The sequence below is a fragment of the Phytophthora sojae genome (genome assembly GCF_000149755.1).
Source record: "Phytophthora sojae unplaced genomic scaffold PHYSOscaffold_7, whole genome shotgun sequence".
NCBI lineage: Eukaryota > Oomycota > Peronosporomycetes > Peronosporales > Peronosporaceae > Phytophthora > Phytophthora sojae.
The window spans coordinates 2,800,891-2,820,519 of NW_009258121.1; the positions used below are offsets into that span (position 1 = coordinate 2,800,891).

A 19,629-nucleotide genomic window follows, 5' to 3' on the forward strand; every position below is an offset into this window, starting at 1 on the left:
CAACAGTGTAGACAGCTAAGAAGGTGTTTGTGTCCTAACCTAACCTATTGATAATAATCGAAAACTTCACACGAGACAGGATACACAAGATCTATTACGGAGCGGTCTTGGGGAAGTTCATCTCGTTCAGGATGTTGCTCGCAGGTCCAGCGTGGCCCTCTTGAGATGCAAACGATTCCAGCAAGTTTGACAGCAGATTGTAGTCCAGGTCCAGCGGTTTAGAGGACGAGAAGGACGCGGAGCCGACATCTGCGGGCTCATCTTCTTGAGCTGGAGGCGAAGCTTCCTTCTCGTCGTCCTCCATTTCCTCGAAGCGCGAAAAGCTTTTCGCGACCTTGGTGCATGCCAACTCAGCTTCCATTTCGGCCATGGCCTCGTCCAGAGTAAGGTTTTCATCATCATCATCTCCCTCCTCTTCCGACTCATCATCGCTGTCAGGTTCATCCTCATCCATGAAGTGTCCACCCCATGGAGCGTCCAAACCTGCAGCACTCTTACCGCCAGCCTCGTGACCATTCAATATGTCCATGAAGGAGCTCATGTCGAACTGGATAGGCTGTGCTCCTTCCACACCCTCCACACCCGAGACTCCTTCCACGAACTTGCCAAACATTGCAGCCATGTTCTGCAGCTCGTCGGCACCACCAGGACCCGAAGCAGCTCCAGCCATGGCCGCACGCTGTAGCTGACTTTCCAGCGTGTCCGGGTGCATGTACAACCACGAATCGTCATCGTCCGGCTGAATTGGCAGCGCTGACAGCTTGACGCCATGCTGCTGAAGAGCCTCGTCAATAATATGCCTCCACGACCGTCCTAACTGATCTTCACCGTCGCCTGCATACAGCATCTCAAGACCGCACGCCAGCTTAACGCCAATATCCGCTGCCTGCGCGTCCGGGTGCGTGTTCTCTTCACTCATCGACTTCTCCAGAACCCGATAGCGAGCATCTCGACGCAGAAATGCGTTGGGCGGGAAGAACTCCTGCTGCTTGAGCTCAGCAAACATAGCTCTCGAAAACGTGACCATGTGCTCCACAACATTCTCACCTTCGGGCAAAAACGTAGCCATCTTGCCGCACACCAGGCCGGCCCGCTTCGGTTCACGGTAGTAGAAAGCCTCTACCGCCGGCCCCACCAGCTCCCCATTCGCTGCGAAAACTCTCGCCGCTCTCTCAGGCAGCAAACACCTTACTCGGTGGCGGTTTTCACGCAGATACGTTGGTACCTCCTTCAACTTGTGCTGAATCAGCCGCTGCACGGCCGCGCTGGCCTCCGTCTCGACACCTGAATCCAGCACCTGTTGCAGCGCGTCTTCATCGTATAAATCCCCCTCTTTACCCCTGAATCGGGCATTGTTGGCAGGCGGTGCAATGTGCAGCTTCCCATCCACCACAAACACTCGGCGATCACTGTCCTCGGGCGTGACCCAATCGGGCAGCGCTTCGGCGCTCTCAATGAGCAGAAACTCTCCGTCCGAGTCGGCGATGCGGCCCACGACACCTGGGAACTGCTTTGTGATGTCGAACACGAGCTTGGCCACGACCCACTCGTCCTGAATGGCATCGCCGACACTGGTGCGTCCGGACAGAACATAACGCCCACTTTTGTCGCTGGTCGCTTGGAGGTGGAAGCGGTGCTTGTGCCACAGGAAGCCTCGCGTCTGCTGCGCTGCGAACGCCAGGAACGCGCTGCACTGCTGCTCGGCAGCTTGACGAAGGTCTTCATTGGTCTGCTCAGCGGTAGATGCGGGCAGGAAGAAGCAGTAACGCGCCTCGTTCTCGTCGACGGTTGGCGGCGGGAAGAGTTCCATGGCGAGTCGATTGATTGACTAATGACTGGTTTTTGTGTCAGTGGCGTTATGTTGTGTCATAACTTCAACCTTGCTGGAATCGTGCAACGCATAAGCTGATTCTGCTGTACCTGGGACGGCAACGCACTACCCAAAGAGAGAATTGAGTCATGGATTGAGCAACCACGAGTCTGATAACTGCAAATTGCGCGTGGTGATTTTCTGTCCGTCGTAGAGTTGGTGGTTGCTAGCGCTGCTGACTGGTTTGGGGTCTCCGTCGTGAAGCGAGTCTTGTACTGCTCATTCTCCATTCTGCTCCATCCCCTCCCCACAAGAGCAATGAACCTCGCTGGACTCGTGCGCCTGACTGCCATCGCGGCCACCTTCGCGGCCAACGTCGATGGGCAGACCACGTTCGACGGCGACAACCTCCCCTCCAGACTCAACTACCAGGACTACGTCTCGCAGTTCCTGACCCGCAACGACTCGACGGCTGCCGTCGATATCGAGCCGCTGATCCTCGGTGGAGGCATCGTACCCCCCGGGACCAAGACGTACACTACCGGTATCCGGCCGTCGGCCAATGGGACGGACTTCTGCGGCGGCGCCCTCATCACGCCGACGCACGTGCTCACCGCCGCGCACTGCATGGCTGGCGACATCCAGTACGTCTCTGTGGGCACGCACTTCTTGAGCGGGACCGAGGATGGAGAGCAGATCAAGGTCGTCAACAAGACCCGCCACCCCAAGTACGCGACCGAGACCAACTCGTACGACTTCCTGGTGCTCGAGCTGGAGAAGGCGAGCTCCTTCCCTCCCGTCGCGCTCGCCAAAGCCGACGGCTCGGACGTCGCCAGTGGCGGCAACGCGACAGTCATGGGCTGGGGCGCCGTCGCGCAAGGCGGCGTCCAGTCCAACGAGTTGCTGCGCGTCGACGTGCCCATCGTCAACAATACCGCCTGCGCCAAGGTGCTCGACGTGGACGACACGATGCTGTGCGCCGGCGGAAAGCTCGACATGGACTCGTGCCAGGGCGACTCGGGCGGCCCGCTCATCCTGGAACAGGCAGCCGAAGACGTGCTCATCGGCGTCGTGAGCTGGGGCAACGGATGTGGACGTGCCGGTTACCCCGGCGTCTACGCGCGAGTGTCCGTCGCTCGGGAGTGGCTTGACACGATCGCCCCTGGCGCCACATTCCGCTGACTTTCCCCAGCAGAAATTCGGCTTTCATCAGCATAAAGCCCGTAAGAAGATAAACCCGCGAGCTTTAACAACAAATGAAACCAAACTCTGCATATCCAGTCAACTTGCTGACAATTTTGATTGCCATCCAGTGCTCTATAATAAATAGAGCAGGCCGATTCTCTTGAATTCGTGTGCGTCTGACCTCATTTTTGTATCAAAACTTTTGCGTTTCCTGTGCGTCTGCGCGCACACGAATTCTTTTTGCCCGCGACGACCTTTCCATACAAACTGCTGTTAAGCTGGTGGAAATGCAGAGTCGTAACGAATTCGTGTGCGTCAAACGCACAGAAAAACTACTGTGAACCTCGAAACTCAATACCACACAGGCGCATAACAACCGCAGTTTATACAGCCACAAGTTCGAGGCGACAGGCAGTAGTGCGTCGTCGCGCATTGCCTTTGTATAATGCAGCGTGAACCCGTGGCCAGGCACCCTGGCTACACCAGCGCCCATTAGGCTCCATATTACTCGTCCTCGGCAACTGCATCAACGACGTGAGGTAAGACGAGCTGAATTATCTTTTGCTTATATGCACGTGTGTTGGTGTTTCGACGCTAACCTACGCGTCTTGGCTCGATCTACTGCGATTTTCTCGAATCTCGTTCAATGCAGTAGACCATTTGAGCTGATCTTTGCGCCTTTGACGATTTTTTGGTGTTACATCGCTGATACGAAGCTTCGGAATAGCGCCTTGAAGCATTTCGCGAGCCTGCTGCACCGTTGGGGTTGATATCCAGCAGCCTCGCGGAACTTTGGCTTGTATCTCCATCATCATACACCGATAGGCTGAGAGCGTCTTCCGCTTCCCGCAAGTGGAAAGGTCCTGCCACTGCAGGAAGCGATATGGACCAATTCGCCCAGATGGGTCACCACAGCACCAGTACACCTTAACGGCATGCTGGGAATAGTAAAATCAGCAGGTGCTCGCGTCAATCTTGAGTTCGTAAGAGTCAGGTTTTGTGTAGCCATTTGGACTCCATCGTTATCATCTACATCTAGGCGGTCCTGAGAATCCTCTGTAGTGCAACCCAATGGCTGGGGTAAATGGCTTCGGACCGCTGCAACTAGCTCAGTCATTAAGCGCCCGCGATATACTGGCATTAAGCTCTGTTGACGACAAAGAAGATCGACAACGGGACATTTCTTCTCTCATCAACTGCACCACAGTGGGCGCCAGCTCACTAACCGACAATGATAGCTGCTGTAGCTGCGCCGCTTGCTGCTCCATCGATGTCATCAAATGAACGTGCGGAGGTACACCAGTAGGCCTTATTCGATCTGATGGACGTGCTGTTCGGCAAACCACTTTCTGTTGCAACTGGGAAACTAGTCTGGTATTTCCGAAAAGCGCGTTGCGATACAATGGATGCTGCTCACTCAGCGTGGTTCGTAGATATTCAGCGTGATACACTAGAGACGCCAAAAGAAAGCCGCCAGCGCGTAGTAAATGAGGTGGCAAATTGTCGAAACATAAATGAATACTATCGTGAACGAGATCATCAAAGTCGGGGGAAAATGGCGGTAATATAGCAAAACCAGTATCATCAAACGGTAAGCCAGTCACATAACGTCCAACAATGCGATCGCCAGCAGACTCGTAACGAATGTAGGTGTCCTGCACACCGGGTAGCTTCCAACCAGCTCTGATACATATAGCCGCAGCAGAGGGACCCCCATTTGAGCACGAAGAAACAAAGGTCGCTGAACCTTTTCGCGCGGAATGTGTTCCAATATCTGAAGGTACCAATCCTTCATTTTCAAGCAATACCTTCATCTCGTCTTCCTGCGTGACGCGCTTTAAAATCTTTGAGAATCGATCGTATTGGTTACCACCGGGGAATATCTTAGAATCGTCGATTCCCAGTACAGCAGCATACATCGCTAGCGTAACACTGGGCAGATTTCAGGGACAACGGGGTTCGCATACACGTGCCTTGCATCGCGAGGCCGGGAGCCGTCTTGGTCGTTTTTCATGTGCCCGAAAAGAATTGCGAGCGCGTCTCCATCCCAGCTCATATGACCGGAATGAATTGAAGCCGTGTTGCCCGCGCGACACATCAAATTCCAACTCAACAGTAGAAATGCGTGCGCAAAAAGAAATTCTTCTTCACCATGCTTGATAAACGCAGCACAGAGAGAGCGCAATAGCGAAAATGACATGGGCTCCTTCCTCTCTGTCAGCTTCACACCAGCATCGTGGTTGCGCCGCGCAACAGTGCGTTTCAGGCCTTTGAAAAATACCGTCAAATCAGCAGCAAACTCTGGTGTCATCGACCGCCCATATCCTCGATACAAATGAAACAAACTTGAACGCATCGAGTCGTAAACGGATTGACCAGGTTTATCTCCGCTACGGTTCCGAAGAGACAGCAGGAACTGCTCGAAGTCGTCAGCGCGATGCTGATCATAGTTAATAGGAGGTACCCCAGGATTCTGAGTCATGAAGTCAGCAATGCTGCTCTGTTTTAGCGACGTCATCTCCAACTCGTTAGGGTCGAAGTCGTCATCTTGCAAGGCTCCAAGAAATGCATCGCTCAGAACATTTCTTTGGTTCTTGTAAAGCCATGCTACATAACGACATATTCCACGAACGTACATCTTCACAGTCTTCTGGCCGATCACATTGTGCTTGACTGCGTGTACCTGACTGGCGAGATCCGCAGCGTCCGGGTTCGTGAGCGTGTCGGCATTCGGACCCGTGGTCAATGTGGCGTCTGGGCTCGTGGGCATGTTGGCGTCTGGATTTGTGGTTGTGATGGCGTCTGGATTGATGAGTATGTCATGACCAAGGCGGCGTTCAGATTCGGGGGCACGATGAACGTGCGCCCGCGGGCGCCTGGCGCCTAGCTCCAAAAGTCACACACCACTTCGATTAAGTACGATCTCAGGATAGTCGCACAAATTCTTGCTACATATGAGTTTTCGCAGTCACTGTTCCTGGTCCTGTTCGGGATAAATGTGTATAGAAAGTACATTCGGACCTGCTCCTGACAGTCCGGGGAATACTGGATGACTCATCCATCAACAAACTAGGATATTGTGCCTAATGCCCATTTGGACTTGAAATCGGCACTTTGGAAATCTTCAATTAGGCACCATACAAAGATCTATATATCAGTATGGTAAGTGAAGCATATGATTTAGAGAATGTGTTCTACAAGTCGCTATCAACAGTGTGTTCCTGGCAAGAGATATATTCATGGGACCGAGTGTTAATCGTTGTCACACCGGGACTAATTCACGGGTAGTCCCGACACTGCGTCGATCAAGAATTTCAGTCTGTGTGGTGGTGATGCCAGGTCCACCAAGCTACAGAGCTGTTGTTACCCATAATATCTGATAAATTGCATGATGCGCAACAGAGCGCAGGTACAGTGTAGCTGTTCCTTGGTCGTTCGGTGGTATCCATAAGCCAATGTAAGGCTACGAAGATTTGATAATAAGTCGACTGCCAGATTACATGTAGTTAATTTACTATTTAAAATACTTCCTACGGTATATTGGTCTGTTACGATTGCCTGGTCGATAGTGTAGGGCGTTTAGCTGTTAATGAAAGTTACTAGACACTACCTCACTGTTAGCTGTACGTTTGCTGACTGTTAGTTGACGAGTTAATAGCAAGAGAATAATCATGATATATATTAACCTTAAGGCTGATGTCTTTCTTACCTACGGAAGAGATCTAAACACTCTGCGCCCTTGAGACCCGTCTTCTAGCGAAATATATTCGGGCCAGGCCGAATTCAGCTCTGCGTCTTCAAACTCGTCGATCATCTCGATCGGAGTGTGACGGGCCAGGTTCCAGGTCGGTCTTTCCCACCCTACCCATTTTATCAAGTACAGTCGCTGCATATCAACAGTCTTACGTGCGTAGATGTTTTCAACAACAAATACAGCACCGCCATCGCTGCTAATAGAGGATCTCGCCTCACTATCAGTTCTGTCCGCACGAGTTGGTACTTAAAAACTAAAACACAATTTAACGGATGGGACTATCCGTTCTAGACTGGCACTTCAAGTAACTGCGGCTCTGGCGCTGCACTGGCATCTAGAGTAGACTTGGCAGCATCTAATGCGACAGTACCGTTGAGTTGGGACAATGTGGGCCACAATATCGAATTAAAAGCGTCTCATTTCTTAAAATGTAGAAAACCAGAAGGATCGGAGCGCGTAGATAAAGTTATTGAAGTGTAAAAATCTTTAGTAATTTCCGTTTTTGTGGGTGCTCGTTCGGCAAATACATGTTAGCAAAATTTACTAGACACTAACTAACTGTTATTTACACGTACAGCTGACTCTACAGTTAGTGTATAGGGAGAACGCTACTGGTCGACCCAGCTCCATCTCATAATTCGGCAGTTACGGCTGCAGCGGGATGCGCTGTCATGTATGAGAGCTTCATTGGCGTGCCAAATGCACAGAGCAGAGGGAGGTCGAGCTAGCACTTGGCGCGAAGCTTGAAGGCATAGTGGCGAAAGTAACGGGGGGGAGGGTGGTGGCAGTCGACAGCGGCGACGGAATGAGTGGTTCTAGTAGTTCTAGCCCAGTCGCTACTGCGCTAGATAAGATAAAAGCACCGAGAAATACCATCAATGGACCACTATTTACTATAGATCCGAGCCTGAAGCCATTCTCTTAAACAAGGATTTTTTTAAAACTCCATTTGGATTGTTTATGTACCAAGCACCTACCGGTAGTTTGTTGATGCCTGTCTATGAGTCTGTTCTACCCTCATCTTGACTAGAGGGTTGGACTGGTAGTGCTTCCCGACGGTGATTGCACCGTTGTTTCCCCGTCAACCCCCTGGCAGCCGAATGGCAGGTAGACGTACAGGAGGTCAATTTAACCAGGGATAGCAGAGTCTTGCGAGTGCACCGCACTAGCTACACATTTCCGCTGTTGCGGCGACTTCTACACTGCAGATACCAAAAAATAGCTTGAACGGATCCACGCAGATAAGTACGAAGAAGATGGTAAATGACCAAGCTTTTCAGTTTAACTTCAAACGTTCATTCACAGAGTTACCTCACCGCAGTCTTCTCATCTACGCACAGACAACGCATCTACAGACAACGCATCAAGCGGCGAGCTTTAGCGGCACGGTGGCCCCCGCTCTCTAAGGGCACATACTCGCTGCCGTGTCGTCGGACTATAGAAGCCATAAAGAACCCCGCCCAAATCGATACCGCAAGATATCATCTTCTGCCTTCATTTGCCCCCTGTATAGTTGTATAATTTAAATACAAAGTCGTAAAACACCTGCAATACATAGAAAATCTGCGATGTCTATGCCAAAAACAAAAAATATAAGGAGGTTGTACGTGAAATTTGTATTGAATCGATACCTACCTTTTGTGTGGACACACATATTCCGGTCCGGGAATTAATCCCTGTTGGGCTGTACGTACTACTGCCGTGGCACTACCAGGATTAATTGTTATGTTGGCCTTTCAAGCCAACCTCCGCAACTCGTTGGTTGTACAAGCGAAAGGTTGAGTCAGACTGGTTACTGGCCGTGGTGGGGCTATTGGCGTCATACTGTCTGGTGACAGAGTTATTGTGTTTTTGCTGGCCCAGCACGCTGGGGCCTAGCGAGTAGCCACTCAAGTTCGAACGAAAGCTGAAGACCGACAGATTCAGTCCACACAGTCGTGGAGCTTCTTGATCCTATCCTGTACACGTTATGGCAGCCCGCCCTTAACGTTGACGCCAACCAGTTTTTCGCCGGACCCGTTGCCTCAAAGGGGTACAAGATGCGTTGATACCTGCCTCTTGCTATTTCATGCGGTTCTTGCCGCAAACATAATCAATGCTTCGGCACGGTGAGCAACACGAAGCCCATAAAGCGCAGACCCTGCTTTCAGACCGACCTTGGCTCAGGTAGCATCTTTTTAGCTGTAGATATTATCATGGGATGAACTACTTGTGATACTCCCAACAATGCGTTCATTTCGTTCGAGCTGTGGTGGGACAGAAATGAAAAATGCATTCGAGTTGGGACATGTTTAGGCAGCTCAAGCGGTTGGTTCTTCCAGATCGACGCCAGTAACTCTGCAGGTATGTAACAGCACGTTTGAAAGCTGCAATTCGCTTAGAGTCGGAGATAAATTACTCAAGTACTATCGATCTTGTTGCCTGTTGATCACGTTAGTGCTGAGGAAAGTCTGTTAGTGGAAAGTGTTTCGTGCGAGAAGTCACGCGCACGAACACACCTCCGTAAATGGTACACTGTACATACGACACCATTTCCTCAGGTAATAGTTTCTCTCTCGGCCTCGTATTCTTGATGCGTTCATTTCTGGTGGCGAACGACGCTGCGGTGCGAACGGAATAGATTTGAATTATGTGCTCTAGTGCCAAGTACTCGTTCAGCTCGTTCCAGTGGTGAATATTTTGCCCTGTGGACATCACTATACGTGTTCATCGCTGTCCGATGTCGGTACGGTTTGGCCATTGTCCGAGTTTGCTCGGAGCGCAATGATATCGTTCGCCTGTGCTTTATTACGTTATGGTTCGAACAATGGTACAGCCATGTCAGTTTAGCTGAGTTCCTTCAACTTCAAGGAAATTTTCATGACGTATTATCAGGATCGCCGATTCAGGAATTGCACGAAAGTATCTAAAGCAGTCAAAACTCACACTTGGAAGCACATTTTGAATGCTAGGAATGCCTTGTTGATGGCGCCACTCTCATCCGCCCCAAGGATCCTACATCCGTTACTCGAATTCCTCCAGGCCTCATGGGCGTTGCATTTCGATGGCGACGAGCGCTCGAGTCGAGGCGTTCGTGAATTCCAGTGACCGAGGATACGGCGCAAATATTTCGCAGCCTGTGCGCATGGGGGACGCCGACAAAGGAGAGGAGATGGAGCTGGGGAGAGTCCTTGGGCGTAGGAGCTGGCCAGACAGCGGGGTGAACCGGAGCTCCCTCCACCCACCAAGTTTGAAAAAGTCTCCGCCGCGCACGACCGATGCGCCTGTATAAGGTAATAGTGGCCGTCAATGGAGCAGTGCAGACTATCGTCGTCGGGTCGCGGCGGCGCAGTCTTGCGCAACATGACAATTGTGTCTGCACGGATGGGTGGCAGAAATGATTGTTTCCGGCACCCCGCAACGAAAGTGTTGATACAGGGGCCCCTTGTGCGCCGACACATGGAGCGCTTCGATCCTGCTTGGCATCTTGCTGCAGGTGTTGGAACCGTCTCGATGCAGGTAAGAAAATCCATTCCGCCCCTTTGAACGCCACGCCATCGAGCGCTGCTCCAGCGGAGGGGTGTACAAGTACCGCGTTGATAATACAGCTTTTCGTTGCGTGAGCAAAGGATTTCAGTGTCGGAAAGAGCTGGAGCGTCTTATTTCGGCCCTTTCGACCAGCTGGAAATCCCCTATGGTCTCGACGCGACTGCCGTATCTCGACGATCGAGGACGGCTAACTGCGTACTGAAGAAAGGGAACGTGCAGAGAAATAGGCCACGCATGTGGTGCAAGTGTCATGTGGTCCAGAGTATCCTCTCTTCCGCTGGACTCGGCGTCCAGACAGGGAGGGCAACTTCAAGTCAACATACGCGCGAGTGGAGCTTGGCAAGGCCAGTGCGAGAGGATACCGGCCGACCGAGTATTCGGTGTCGCCCCCGCGACCTTATGGAGCTCGGGCTGCGTCGTGGCAACAATGTAAAAAGCGCGCGTTGACTCGATCGCGGCCTCCTGCTGCTACTGCTGCTTATGGGCAGCGAAACTTATGGCCGCGGGTCAGCTGGGCAAGATGTTGAGATGTACGTCAGACATGGCACATAAACGTTGACGAACTTGACGGCTGGAACCCCATCGAAACGTCCGGCAACCACGAGCTCTTAACCTCTGTAGCCGAACCTCAGGCGGACAAGAAGCAGAGGCTCATTTCCCAACTTCCTCGTGCAAGCACACGTTGATCGCAGCGCTTTGACTCGTACTACTCCGCTAAACGCAAGCAAGCCCTCACCATGTCACTGGAACCCCTCCCAGTATTCGCGGCGCGCGCCACCGACGACCTAGAGCCCATGGACCCGGAGCTCCTGAGCTTGATCGCTGCCGACGACGCCGAATCCAATGTCTCGATGGACGTCAAGAGCGAGCCCATCGTCGACGACTTCACGCCGTTGAACCCGACCTCCACCCCGACGGCGGTGGACACGTTCAACCCGGGCTTCTCCAAGCTCGAGGTGGAGGACCTCATGAACCTCCTCGCACCGGAGCCCCTCCCCATTCCGAGGATGGTTCGCAGCTACTCGGAGCCCATCAAGAAGGTCACCAAGCGCACCAAGAAGTGCACCTACGCAGCTCGCAGGGTACGTTTGATCCCGCGAATCGACTTTCTCTTGCATCGAAAACCCACACACTAATCTTTATACTGTTGGCTCAACAGAGAGAGGTGGCGTTCCTCCGTCAGGAGTCGATGGTGTTGGAGCAGCGTCTAATGGACCTGCGCTGGAACCGCGCTGCGTCGACGCAAAGTCGCGTCCACGTGGCCCGTGAGAGCTTTGAGCTTGCCAAGGCTCAGCAAGAGAACAAGCGTCTTCGAGCTCTGGTCTCGAGCCAGGAGGCCAAGATCCGCCAGGCGGATGCCTACATGGTCCGCTCCAACTATAACCCGCTGCTGTCCCCGTAAGGTTGGGGATAAAGCAGAGCGAACACCACCCGAGCAAAGGTGGCGTGTATGCATCAGCGGGACGATCCGTGCTGCGTTTCGACCTATTTTGTCGCCAGGTCGTAGCCACTCACCCGAGCGAAGGTTGGGTGTCAGCATTTGGCAAGTTGATCGTACAGAAGCTGCTGTTGAATGTCATAGTCTGTCGAGTGTCGTTCCTAAATGTTTATAAGACTGCAACTATCACATCACAACATTGTTCCCATGTATCGCGATCTTGTTGCTCCGCATCCAACTTGGATAGTACACTCGATGCACTGTTTGCTGTAATTTTCACCTTCAAGAGCATCTCCACATGACGACGTACGTTGAAGATTTATTTTTCATGGCGCAGATTTAGCTGCTTGCACGGAAGCCAACTTGGTGCCGACACCGGGCCACAGGGCACACCATTGCATGCTTAGCTGTTTCAGACTGCACATCCAAAGCAGAACAAAGTTGTTATCACAGTAGCACAACCTATACATGTACATCCACGCAGCATCCCTCTATGACTCACCTCTTGGATCTCGCAAATGCGTCGATGAGAGGGTTAGCGCCGTCTTGAATGCAAGTTCTTCCCAGCAGGAACAGGTAATTAGTTCAGTTTTGCCAGGCTCGAGATAAAGCGCCATTCAGTACAGTCAACAGTTACCGATCAAGCTGCAAATGCTGAAGGCTTGTGTTCTTCTTCAGCATTTCCGCGAAAGCAAGTGCGCCTGCCGCTCTGATGGGATTTCCGCTCAAGTCAAGCTGATCGAGCACTCCATTGGTAACACTAAGCAATCACAGGGCTTCAACGAAGTCTACAGTAAGTTGGCGTGCAAATCTCACGTACCCGCGTCACCGTTTGGTTTTGCTGCAGTGCCAACGCGATAGCCTGCACGCCGTTGTTTCCGATCTCATTCTCCATCGATTCCTTGTCGCTGTAGACCGATTCTCCGTTGCTGAGATCAAGTAGCTGAAGTGTCTTGGTAAGCTGAACCGCTCGATCGATACATATAAACCTTTTAGTAAATCAGCACTCCCAAACAAAAGCAAAACCAACAAATAATAATGGCCTCACCCGTATTCCACTCGCCAGAAGGATCGCTCCAGCATCTGCGATTTGACAATTATTCAGCCGCAGCTTGACAAGGGCATCCGAACTCTGGAGCATACCCTGGATAAACACAAATGACATTATTCACAAGCCAAGAATACACATAAGCCAGAATGCACGTACAGAGATGACACCGCATCCGGCACTAGCGACGGGAAGACGGTAGCAAACCACTTGGTTTTGCACCAAAATGTCGACCTTGTCTCCTCCAATAACCGGGTCTTCATGGTTAGCTTGCTCCTCTGATATCCATCTCGGGCGACGCTTAAATAGCGGTGTTGGAGGTCGCAGCTCCATCTTCAAGGGGACTTGGAATCCCAGCGCAACTGATAGCTCCCGAAAGCGGTCGTCAAGCTGGTTCTCCCCGAGCGGTAGCAGCACCAGCCGCAGAATCCTCTTCATCGCATGGTCGACTCGCTTCGGCGTCAATAGCCCGTTGCGACTGCGCATAACGAGCCAAATGTGTGAGCCTCCACTGGATCCAAGCCCACGCCTTTTCCCTCTTTACGTACTGCCGTCGCCTGTTGCGCTCCACCTTGGCACACCAGACGTCGATGGTCTTGAGGAAGGCCTGCGCCTCGAACACGTCCAGTCTCGATAGGTCATAGGCGTAGACAAGCTGCTTCTCTGGCTCCGACAGCGCATGCACCAACGCTGGATGCAGTCGCAAGCTGCACAGTAGCAACAAGCACAGCAGACAGGTAGGTGAATGCTCTCGCAGCAGCAGCAGCAGCCAAAATACTAAATGCTAGGCCTTCTCACTTGCAAAAGTGCTTCAGCTGCCGTCCGATGGCCTTCAGGCAGAGCTGCTGCAGCGACCGGACGCGGCTCAGCGGGTCTGCAGCCATGATGCGACTGGCAAAGGTCAACTCAATACCATTGTATCTTGAAGCGCCGTGGTGAATGATATGTGGTGTTCGATCCTCTAATTACGTGTGTACCACATCAAATCCGATTGCCGGGATTTTTCGCGATAAAGAGTCAGCACTGCAGCTTCCGCCAATCAGATTATTTGCTTGTAAGTTTTAGCGAATGAGAAGCGCCGGAACAGCTCCATGTCGCACGATTCTGAGTCGCGCGCTTCTCGAGCGCATCACAAGCCAACAAGCGGCCAAGGGCTCAAGTCAAGTTGACTCGTTGTCGCATTGTCCATGCGCTGACGGACGCGGGCGCCTTCGCCCCAAGCCCAAGACGAGAAGCGCCTCTTTGTACCTGACTAAGTGACGGATCCAGGCTGCTAGCTGCTAGCAGACGCAACGCCGTCCGCCCGTCGTCCAATGGAGACTGAAAACCCCCTTGGAGAGGGGACGAGTTGCAGCTGCGGTGGCTGTCTTGTGTGTCACTCTGGGTGTGGCCTGCAGGCGACGGGGCGGCTCCGAGCTACGTGACTGCGGGACGTACAAGCTGCAAGAGACGAGAAGAGTCGCAAGATGTCGAGCGCTCGTACGGTGGGGCTGTTCTCTCTGTGTCTTGCTCTGTGCATGATGGAGTGGAGAAGGTGCCGCCTTGTGTTGTTCCGCGTGTGTTTTGGCGAGCTGCGGTGTAGTGTTGAAATAAACTGGTCAAGTTGGCAAGCGCATCTCGTTACGATCGCTACAAGAGAAACGACAAGCTACGGTGACGTTTGATTTCGGCATTTCTATCTCCTTTTTAATTTTTTCATTGGAGTTTGTGTAATGTTCCGCTGTGAATCATGGAGTGCAGATTGATACACATTGTTTGCATTGTGATGGGAAGACAATAGGCAAGTCCTCCACATGTGCATTGTCTTTCTGACGCCCTGGTGACTGGAACAAAACAAAATCGTGGGTTGCAGGTGCCGACGGATGGACATCATCATATCTCGTAGTTGAGGCAAGTTTTCTTTGCGTTTTGCTGATTTTACATGACCTTGTCTACACAACAAAATCGTGAATCGCAGGCTTCAGCCGTTCATCATTCCACACCACCTCACCCATCCCAGAACCGTCGTCTGGAACGCTCGTTGGTTGACAAATGCTCCACCATTATCATCTACTTTTTTTTATCGTAGTGCAACTGCACCATAAAAACACCAAACGCTCAGCACCTCAAGCAAGTGGCGCAACGTCAATGTGGTTATCGGGTCATTCAGCCCGCCTTCGCCAGGCAAGCGCAGCATTCATTTCCTCCTTTTTGCTTTACGTTTCGGGGAGGCTGTGGCATGCAGGCTGCTGCTGTGCGTGCGCGCGTCGTCGTAGAGGATCTTCAGTCGGCAGTGGTCGGTGGGTGCTTCAGATATGGGCAAGTGGCAAGCAGCAAGCGGGTAGTTTCGTCGTGTGTCGTGTATGCATGCATGTGTAGGCAGGCTAGAGGTACGCAGGCAGTCGAGGCGACAGAAAGCAGCGGCAAGGACGAGGTGGTGCTCGAGAGCAGGAGAAGAAGAAGAAAGAATTCAAGGCAGGCAGGTGGCCTTTGAAGCTGTATGCATGGCTGATAACGTGTCTTATTGTCGTGGGTTGGAGAGTGAGGTGTTGGTGTTTCGATCGCGCAGCGTTGGGTGCGTTTTCGATGGCGTGTTGGTGACAGCGATGGCGGCGGTGATTTGTGGAAGATTGAGATTGTGGACTGACGTACAGTACGATCGAGGAGTGGACGAAGGAATGGAGAGGCAAGTGCAGTGTTGGAGTTTGAGTGCAGCGGAGACCGCGTGCGCGGGGTTGATGGCGTCAAGTGTCGGTTTGTGTGGATGTCTGGTGACTGGTGATGGCATGGTGTATTTTGGCATTGTAGCTTTGGTTGACTGCGTGATGTGAAGCCTTTGTTTTGCAAGTGGTGTTGTACGTGATGAAGTGTTGGTGTTTGTGGTTTGTTTCTTTCATGGGTTAATGGCGTCGGCTTGTGGAGATGGAGGCGATTGCGACGAGCAGTGGAGACTGTGGCGAGCGGTGTCTGGCGATTGGTTCGCGACCTCGTGGTGTTGTCAGTGGTGTGATGTATATCTACGTCGTTTACATGTTGTGGTGTTGGAGGGCAGTGTTCAAGGCGAAAACGACGGGTGTTCCTTGCGTGCAGGTTGGCGATGTCCAAGTGCGATGTCCAAGTGCAAGTCCAAGAGCGAGTCAAGAGCGAGTCGAAGTGCGAGTACGAAGAGCGAGTCCAAATTCAGCTCAAGTCCCAGTCAAGGTACGGTTTGGTTCATTCAAGTGCTCAAGTGTTCAAGTGCCAGTCGCGGCGGAGCCCAAGCTCGAGCGGTTCGGTCAGTGCATGGTGATCTTTATCTTCGCGCGTGGTTGTGGTTATTCGTTCGGTGCATTCGTCGGCGTGTGGTGTTGTTTGGTGCTTCTGTGCGTGTGAAGGCTGCGGAGAGGTCGATCCAGACGGACCAGAACAAGAAGGCAAGCAGCAAGCAAGCAGCAAGCAAGCAGCGAGCGAGCGGATCCGGAGGTGTTGGCACATTCTTCGCCAGGCAAGCGCAGCATTCATTTCCTCCTTTTTGCTTTACGTTTCGGGGAGGCTGTGGCATGCAGGCTGCTGCTGTGCGTGCGCGCGTCGTCGTAGAGGATCTTCAGTCGGCAGTGGTCGGTGGGTGCTTCAGATATGGGCAAGTGGCAAGCAGCAAGCGGGTAGTTTCGTCGTGTGTCGTGTATGCATGCATGTGTAGGCAGGCTAGAGGTACGCAGGCAGTCGAGGCGACAGAAAGCAGCGGCAAGGACGAGGTGGTGCTCGAGAGCAGGAGAAGAAGAAGAAAGAATTCAAGGCAGGCAGGTGGCCTTTGAAGCTGTATGCATGGCTGATAATGTGTCTTATTGTCGTGGGTTGGAGAGTGAGGTGTTGGTGTTTCGATCGCGCAGCGTTGGGTGCGTTTTCGATGGCGTGTTGGTGACAGCGATGGCGGCGGTGATTTGTGGAAGATTGAGATTGTGGACTGACGTACAGTACGATCGAGGAGTGGACGAAGGAATGGAGAGGCAAGTGCAGTGTTGGAGTTTGAGTGCAGCGGAGACCGCGTGCGCGGGGTTGATGGCGTCAAGTGTCGGTTTGTGTGGATGTCTGGTGACTGGTGATGGCATGGTGTATTTTGGCATTGTAGCTTTGGTTGACTGCGTGATGTGAAGCCTTTGTTTTGCAAGTGGTGTTGTACGTGATGAAGTGTTGGTGTTTGTGGTTTGTTTCTTTCATGGGTTAATGGCGTCGGCTTGTGGAGATGGAGGCGATTGCGACGAGCAGTGGAGACTGTGGCGAGCGGTGTCTGGCGATTGGTTCGCGACCTCGTGGTGTTGTCAGTGGTGTGATGTATATCTACGTCGTTTACATGTTGTGGTGTTGGAGGGCAGTGTTCAAGGCGAAAACGACGGGTGTTCCTTGCGTGCAGGTTGGCGATGTCCAAGTGCGATGTCCAAGTGCAAGTCCAAGAGCGAGTCAAGAGCGAGTCGAAGTGCGAGTACGAAGAGCGAGTCCAAATTCAGCTCAAGTCCCAGTCAAGGTACGGTTTGGTTCATTCAAGTGCTCAAGTGTTCAAGTGCCAGTCGCGGCGGAGCCCAAGCTCGAGCGGTTCGGTCAGTGCATGGTGATCTTTATCTTCGCGCGTGGTTGTGGTTATTCGTTCGGTGCATTCGTCGGCGTGTGGTGTTGTTTGGTGCTTCTGTGCGTGTGAAGGCTGCGGAGATGTCGATCCAGACGGACCAGCACAAGATCGTAGTTGGTGAAACGCGGTTGGTGAAGGTTCGTATCCGTTGTATATTTCTTCCTAACCCGGTGTTTTTCAACACCACCCTTTTCAAAGAGCTTTCACTTCAAGTAGTATTCACATATTCTATACTTGCACTAGCCACTGCAATGAAGAGCAACTGTTCACCTCATTCTGTTTGTACGTCTAATACTTCATACTCTACGAGCCCCTTGGTAAGAAGTACGCAAGCATAGCAACACTGCAAACTATCCTTCGCATATCCCGCTGTCTGAGCCATAGCCTGCGGTAAATGCGAGCCCAACGACGGGTGGGTGACTGCGCAAAATGTGTTTGCTGATCACATTTTGAGTTTCAATTGGCCATAGAGTGCGACAGGCCCGAGGATTCAAAACTACATTGCAAACAACGTGAAGGCGTAGATCTACTAACAGGAGTTTGTTACTCCTTGCTGTGCCAGGTTAGGCGGTAGCACCGGAGCTGAGTGAACTAGACCTCACGGGTGTGGCTGACAGGTACTATACGACGTGCCGGCGGTATATGACGCCTACAACTAATATCGTGCCACAAAGAGCGGCAACCTCTTGACGCCAGACAGCAGCACTGCACCACCGGGACATCAACCGTCGCTGATCCCGAAACGCCGCGTTGACACACGCACTTCAACTGCAAGGCTCCCTATCACTCTACAACTTATCTCATTCTGTACGACCATTTTATACAGTATACTTATTATGCCGTCTCATGACCTCTCGCATACCGATACATTTTTAGGCTAGTACCATAACAGTTTTGAGCCAATACCGTCGCGAAAGTATAAACTTTCCACGCCCCAGAAAAAGCAGTTTAAAACTCCCCCCATAAAGCTCGGCCGCACGATTCCGTCGGTGCGCAGCGTCACACATATGGCTTCAATGCCAGGCGCCCACATGCTGGCGCCGGCGTCTCCGCGCTCGGACGCCGCCAGCGGCCACGACACGGACACACCGGGGACCTCGACTCGCGCCAAGCGCAAGTTCTCGCACACGACGGTGGAGCAGCGCCAGTGTCTGCTCGAGTGGCTCGAGCTGCCCGGCAACTTCGAGCTGCTCACCAAGCCCTCCGGCTCCTCCAGCTCCAATACCGGTACAACCCCCACCACCACCCACGCCATCGCCAACGCCAACCTCAACGCGCCCAAGAAGCTCAAGAAGATCGACGGCTACCGGTCGCTGGCCCAGTACATGAACCGCGTGGCACACACCCAGTGGACGGACAAGACGGCGCGCAGCCGCTTCGAGAGCCTCATCGCGGCCTTCCGCAAGGCCAAGCGCGAGGACTCGCACAAGCTGCAGTCCGTCTACCAGCGGCTCGACGCGCTCTACTGCAGCCCCGAGGGGGACGCCCCTGCCGGTGAGACGCGGTTTCGGTCTGAGAGTCTCGGCCAGAGGTCCGAGAGCAGCAGGTCCCCACACAGCGACGTGAACGTGAGCTTCAGCGAGCTCAAGACCTTCGTGAACGAGGAGCAGAGAGCCATGTCGCCCCCCAGGCGGAGAGCCAGGTACATGGACGAGAGCGTCTTCGTCACGTCCACGCCGACGTTGACTGCCGAGGTGGGCGCCGAGGAGAGCGTCACGCCCGCGCCCTTGGAGCCTCCAACCACCGCCACGACGACGACGACGTCCATGAGCTCGCAGACGTTGGAGACGGTGTCGATGAGTGCGCAGACAGCGACGTCGGTGGAGCCTTCGGCTTTGACCGCCACGTCGAGTGTGCAGCTGGACCAGGCGGCCATGCTGGAGAGCCAGCGACTCGCCGTCCGGCAACAGGAGCTCGAGCTCAAGCAGAGCGAGCTGCGGGCTCGACAGGAGGAGAACAGACACAAACTGCGCGCCGAAGTGCTGACGAGGCTGGTCGAGGCGGGCAAGTCGCCGGCCGAAGTGCGCGAGTACCTGGCCATCATGGACCCCGTGGAAACCCCAATACAGCCTCCGCCGACGCGCCGCTGAAAAATGATGGGAGAACACAACAACTAACGTAAGCCCCACACTTCGCCTTAAAAGTACTAACCGAATCAACGTGGGGGTCTTGAGTACCGAATTCGTCCGTAACGGCAATCAAAAAGGCAACTTGTCTTCAAGTTGCAGTCCAGTGTCCAGCACATAAAATAGTGTGTCTCCACAACTGTCGGGCTGAGCTCATA

The 19,629-nt window shown here is 53.0% G+C and overlaps 9 protein-coding genes across 9 annotated transcripts; 3 read left to right on the forward strand and 6 right to left on the reverse strand.

The window, feature by feature from the left end:
- Positions 1 to 94: 94 nt before the first annotated feature.
- On the reverse strand, positions 95 to 1,810 carry PHYSODRAFT_517802 (hypothetical protein; the record flags this gene model as incomplete). The annotated part of the gene is made up of 1 exon (XM_009534372.1): positions 95 to 1,810. The coding sequence occupies one exon, from the start codon at positions 1,808 to 1,810 to the stop codon at positions 95 to 97; it is 1,716 nt and encodes a 571-aa protein (XP_009532667.1).
- Positions 1,811 to 2,128: 318 nt separating this feature from the next.
- PHYSODRAFT_257123 (serine protease trypsin-like protein) lies at positions 2,129 to 2,992 on the forward strand (the record flags this gene model as incomplete). The annotated part of the gene is made up of 1 exon (XM_009534373.1): positions 2,129 to 2,992. The coding sequence occupies one exon, from the start codon at positions 2,129 to 2,131 to the stop codon at positions 2,990 to 2,992; it is 864 nt and encodes a 287-aa protein (XP_009532668.1).
- A 602-nt stretch (positions 2,993 to 3,594) lies between these two features.
- On the reverse strand, positions 3,595 to 3,921 carry PHYSODRAFT_517544 (hypothetical protein; the record flags this gene model as incomplete). The annotated part of the gene is made up of 1 exon (XM_009534374.1): positions 3,595 to 3,921. A coding segment is annotated over one exon (327 nt), but the record flags the coding sequence as incomplete, so codon positions are not given.
- A 336-nt stretch (positions 3,922 to 4,257) lies between these two features.
- Positions 4,258 to 4,503, reverse strand: PHYSODRAFT_445045 (hypothetical protein; the record flags this gene model as incomplete). Its single annotated transcript, XM_009534375.1, has 1 exon — positions 4,258 to 4,503. A coding segment is annotated over one exon (246 nt), but the record flags the coding sequence as incomplete, so codon positions are not given.
- A 45-nt stretch (positions 4,504 to 4,548) lies between these two features.
- Positions 4,549 to 4,914, reverse strand: PHYSODRAFT_376205 (hypothetical protein; the record flags this gene model as incomplete). Its single annotated transcript, XM_009534376.1, has 1 exon — positions 4,549 to 4,914. A coding segment is annotated over one exon (366 nt), but the record flags the coding sequence as incomplete, so codon positions are not given.
- Positions 4,915 to 4,997: 83 nt separating this feature from the next.
- On the reverse strand, positions 4,998 to 5,405 carry PHYSODRAFT_374619 (hypothetical protein; the record flags this gene model as incomplete). Its single annotated transcript, XM_009534377.1, has 1 exon — positions 4,998 to 5,405. A coding segment is annotated over one exon (408 nt), but the record flags the coding sequence as incomplete, so codon positions are not given.
- Positions 5,406 to 11,014: 5,609 nt separating this feature from the next.
- On the forward strand, positions 11,015 to 11,909 carry PHYSODRAFT_548046 (hypothetical protein; the record flags this gene model as incomplete). The annotated part of the gene is made up of 2 exons (XM_009534378.1): positions 11,015 to 11,359; positions 11,437 to 11,909. 2 exons carry the CDS (start codon positions 11,015 to 11,017, stop codon positions 11,677 to 11,679), a joined length of 588 nt encoding a protein of 195 aa, XP_009532673.1. The 3' UTR covers positions 11,680 to 11,909.
- Positions 11,910 to 12,493: 584 nt separating this feature from the next.
- Positions 12,494 to 13,472, reverse strand: PHYSODRAFT_516397 (hypothetical protein; the record flags this gene model as incomplete). Its single annotated transcript, XM_009534379.1, has 3 exons — positions 12,494 to 12,676; positions 12,923 to 13,132; positions 13,308 to 13,472. Coding segments are annotated over 3 exons (558 nt in total), but the record flags the coding sequence as incomplete, so codon positions are not given.
- Positions 13,473 to 18,361: 4,889 nt separating this feature from the next.
- On the forward strand, positions 18,362 to 19,435 carry PHYSODRAFT_257153 (hypothetical protein; the record flags this gene model as incomplete). Its single annotated transcript, XM_009534380.1, has 1 exon — positions 18,362 to 19,435. The coding sequence occupies one exon, from the start codon at positions 18,362 to 18,364 to the stop codon at positions 19,433 to 19,435; it is 1,074 nt and encodes a 357-aa protein (XP_009532675.1).
- Positions 19,436 to 19,629: the final 194 nt, after the last annotated feature.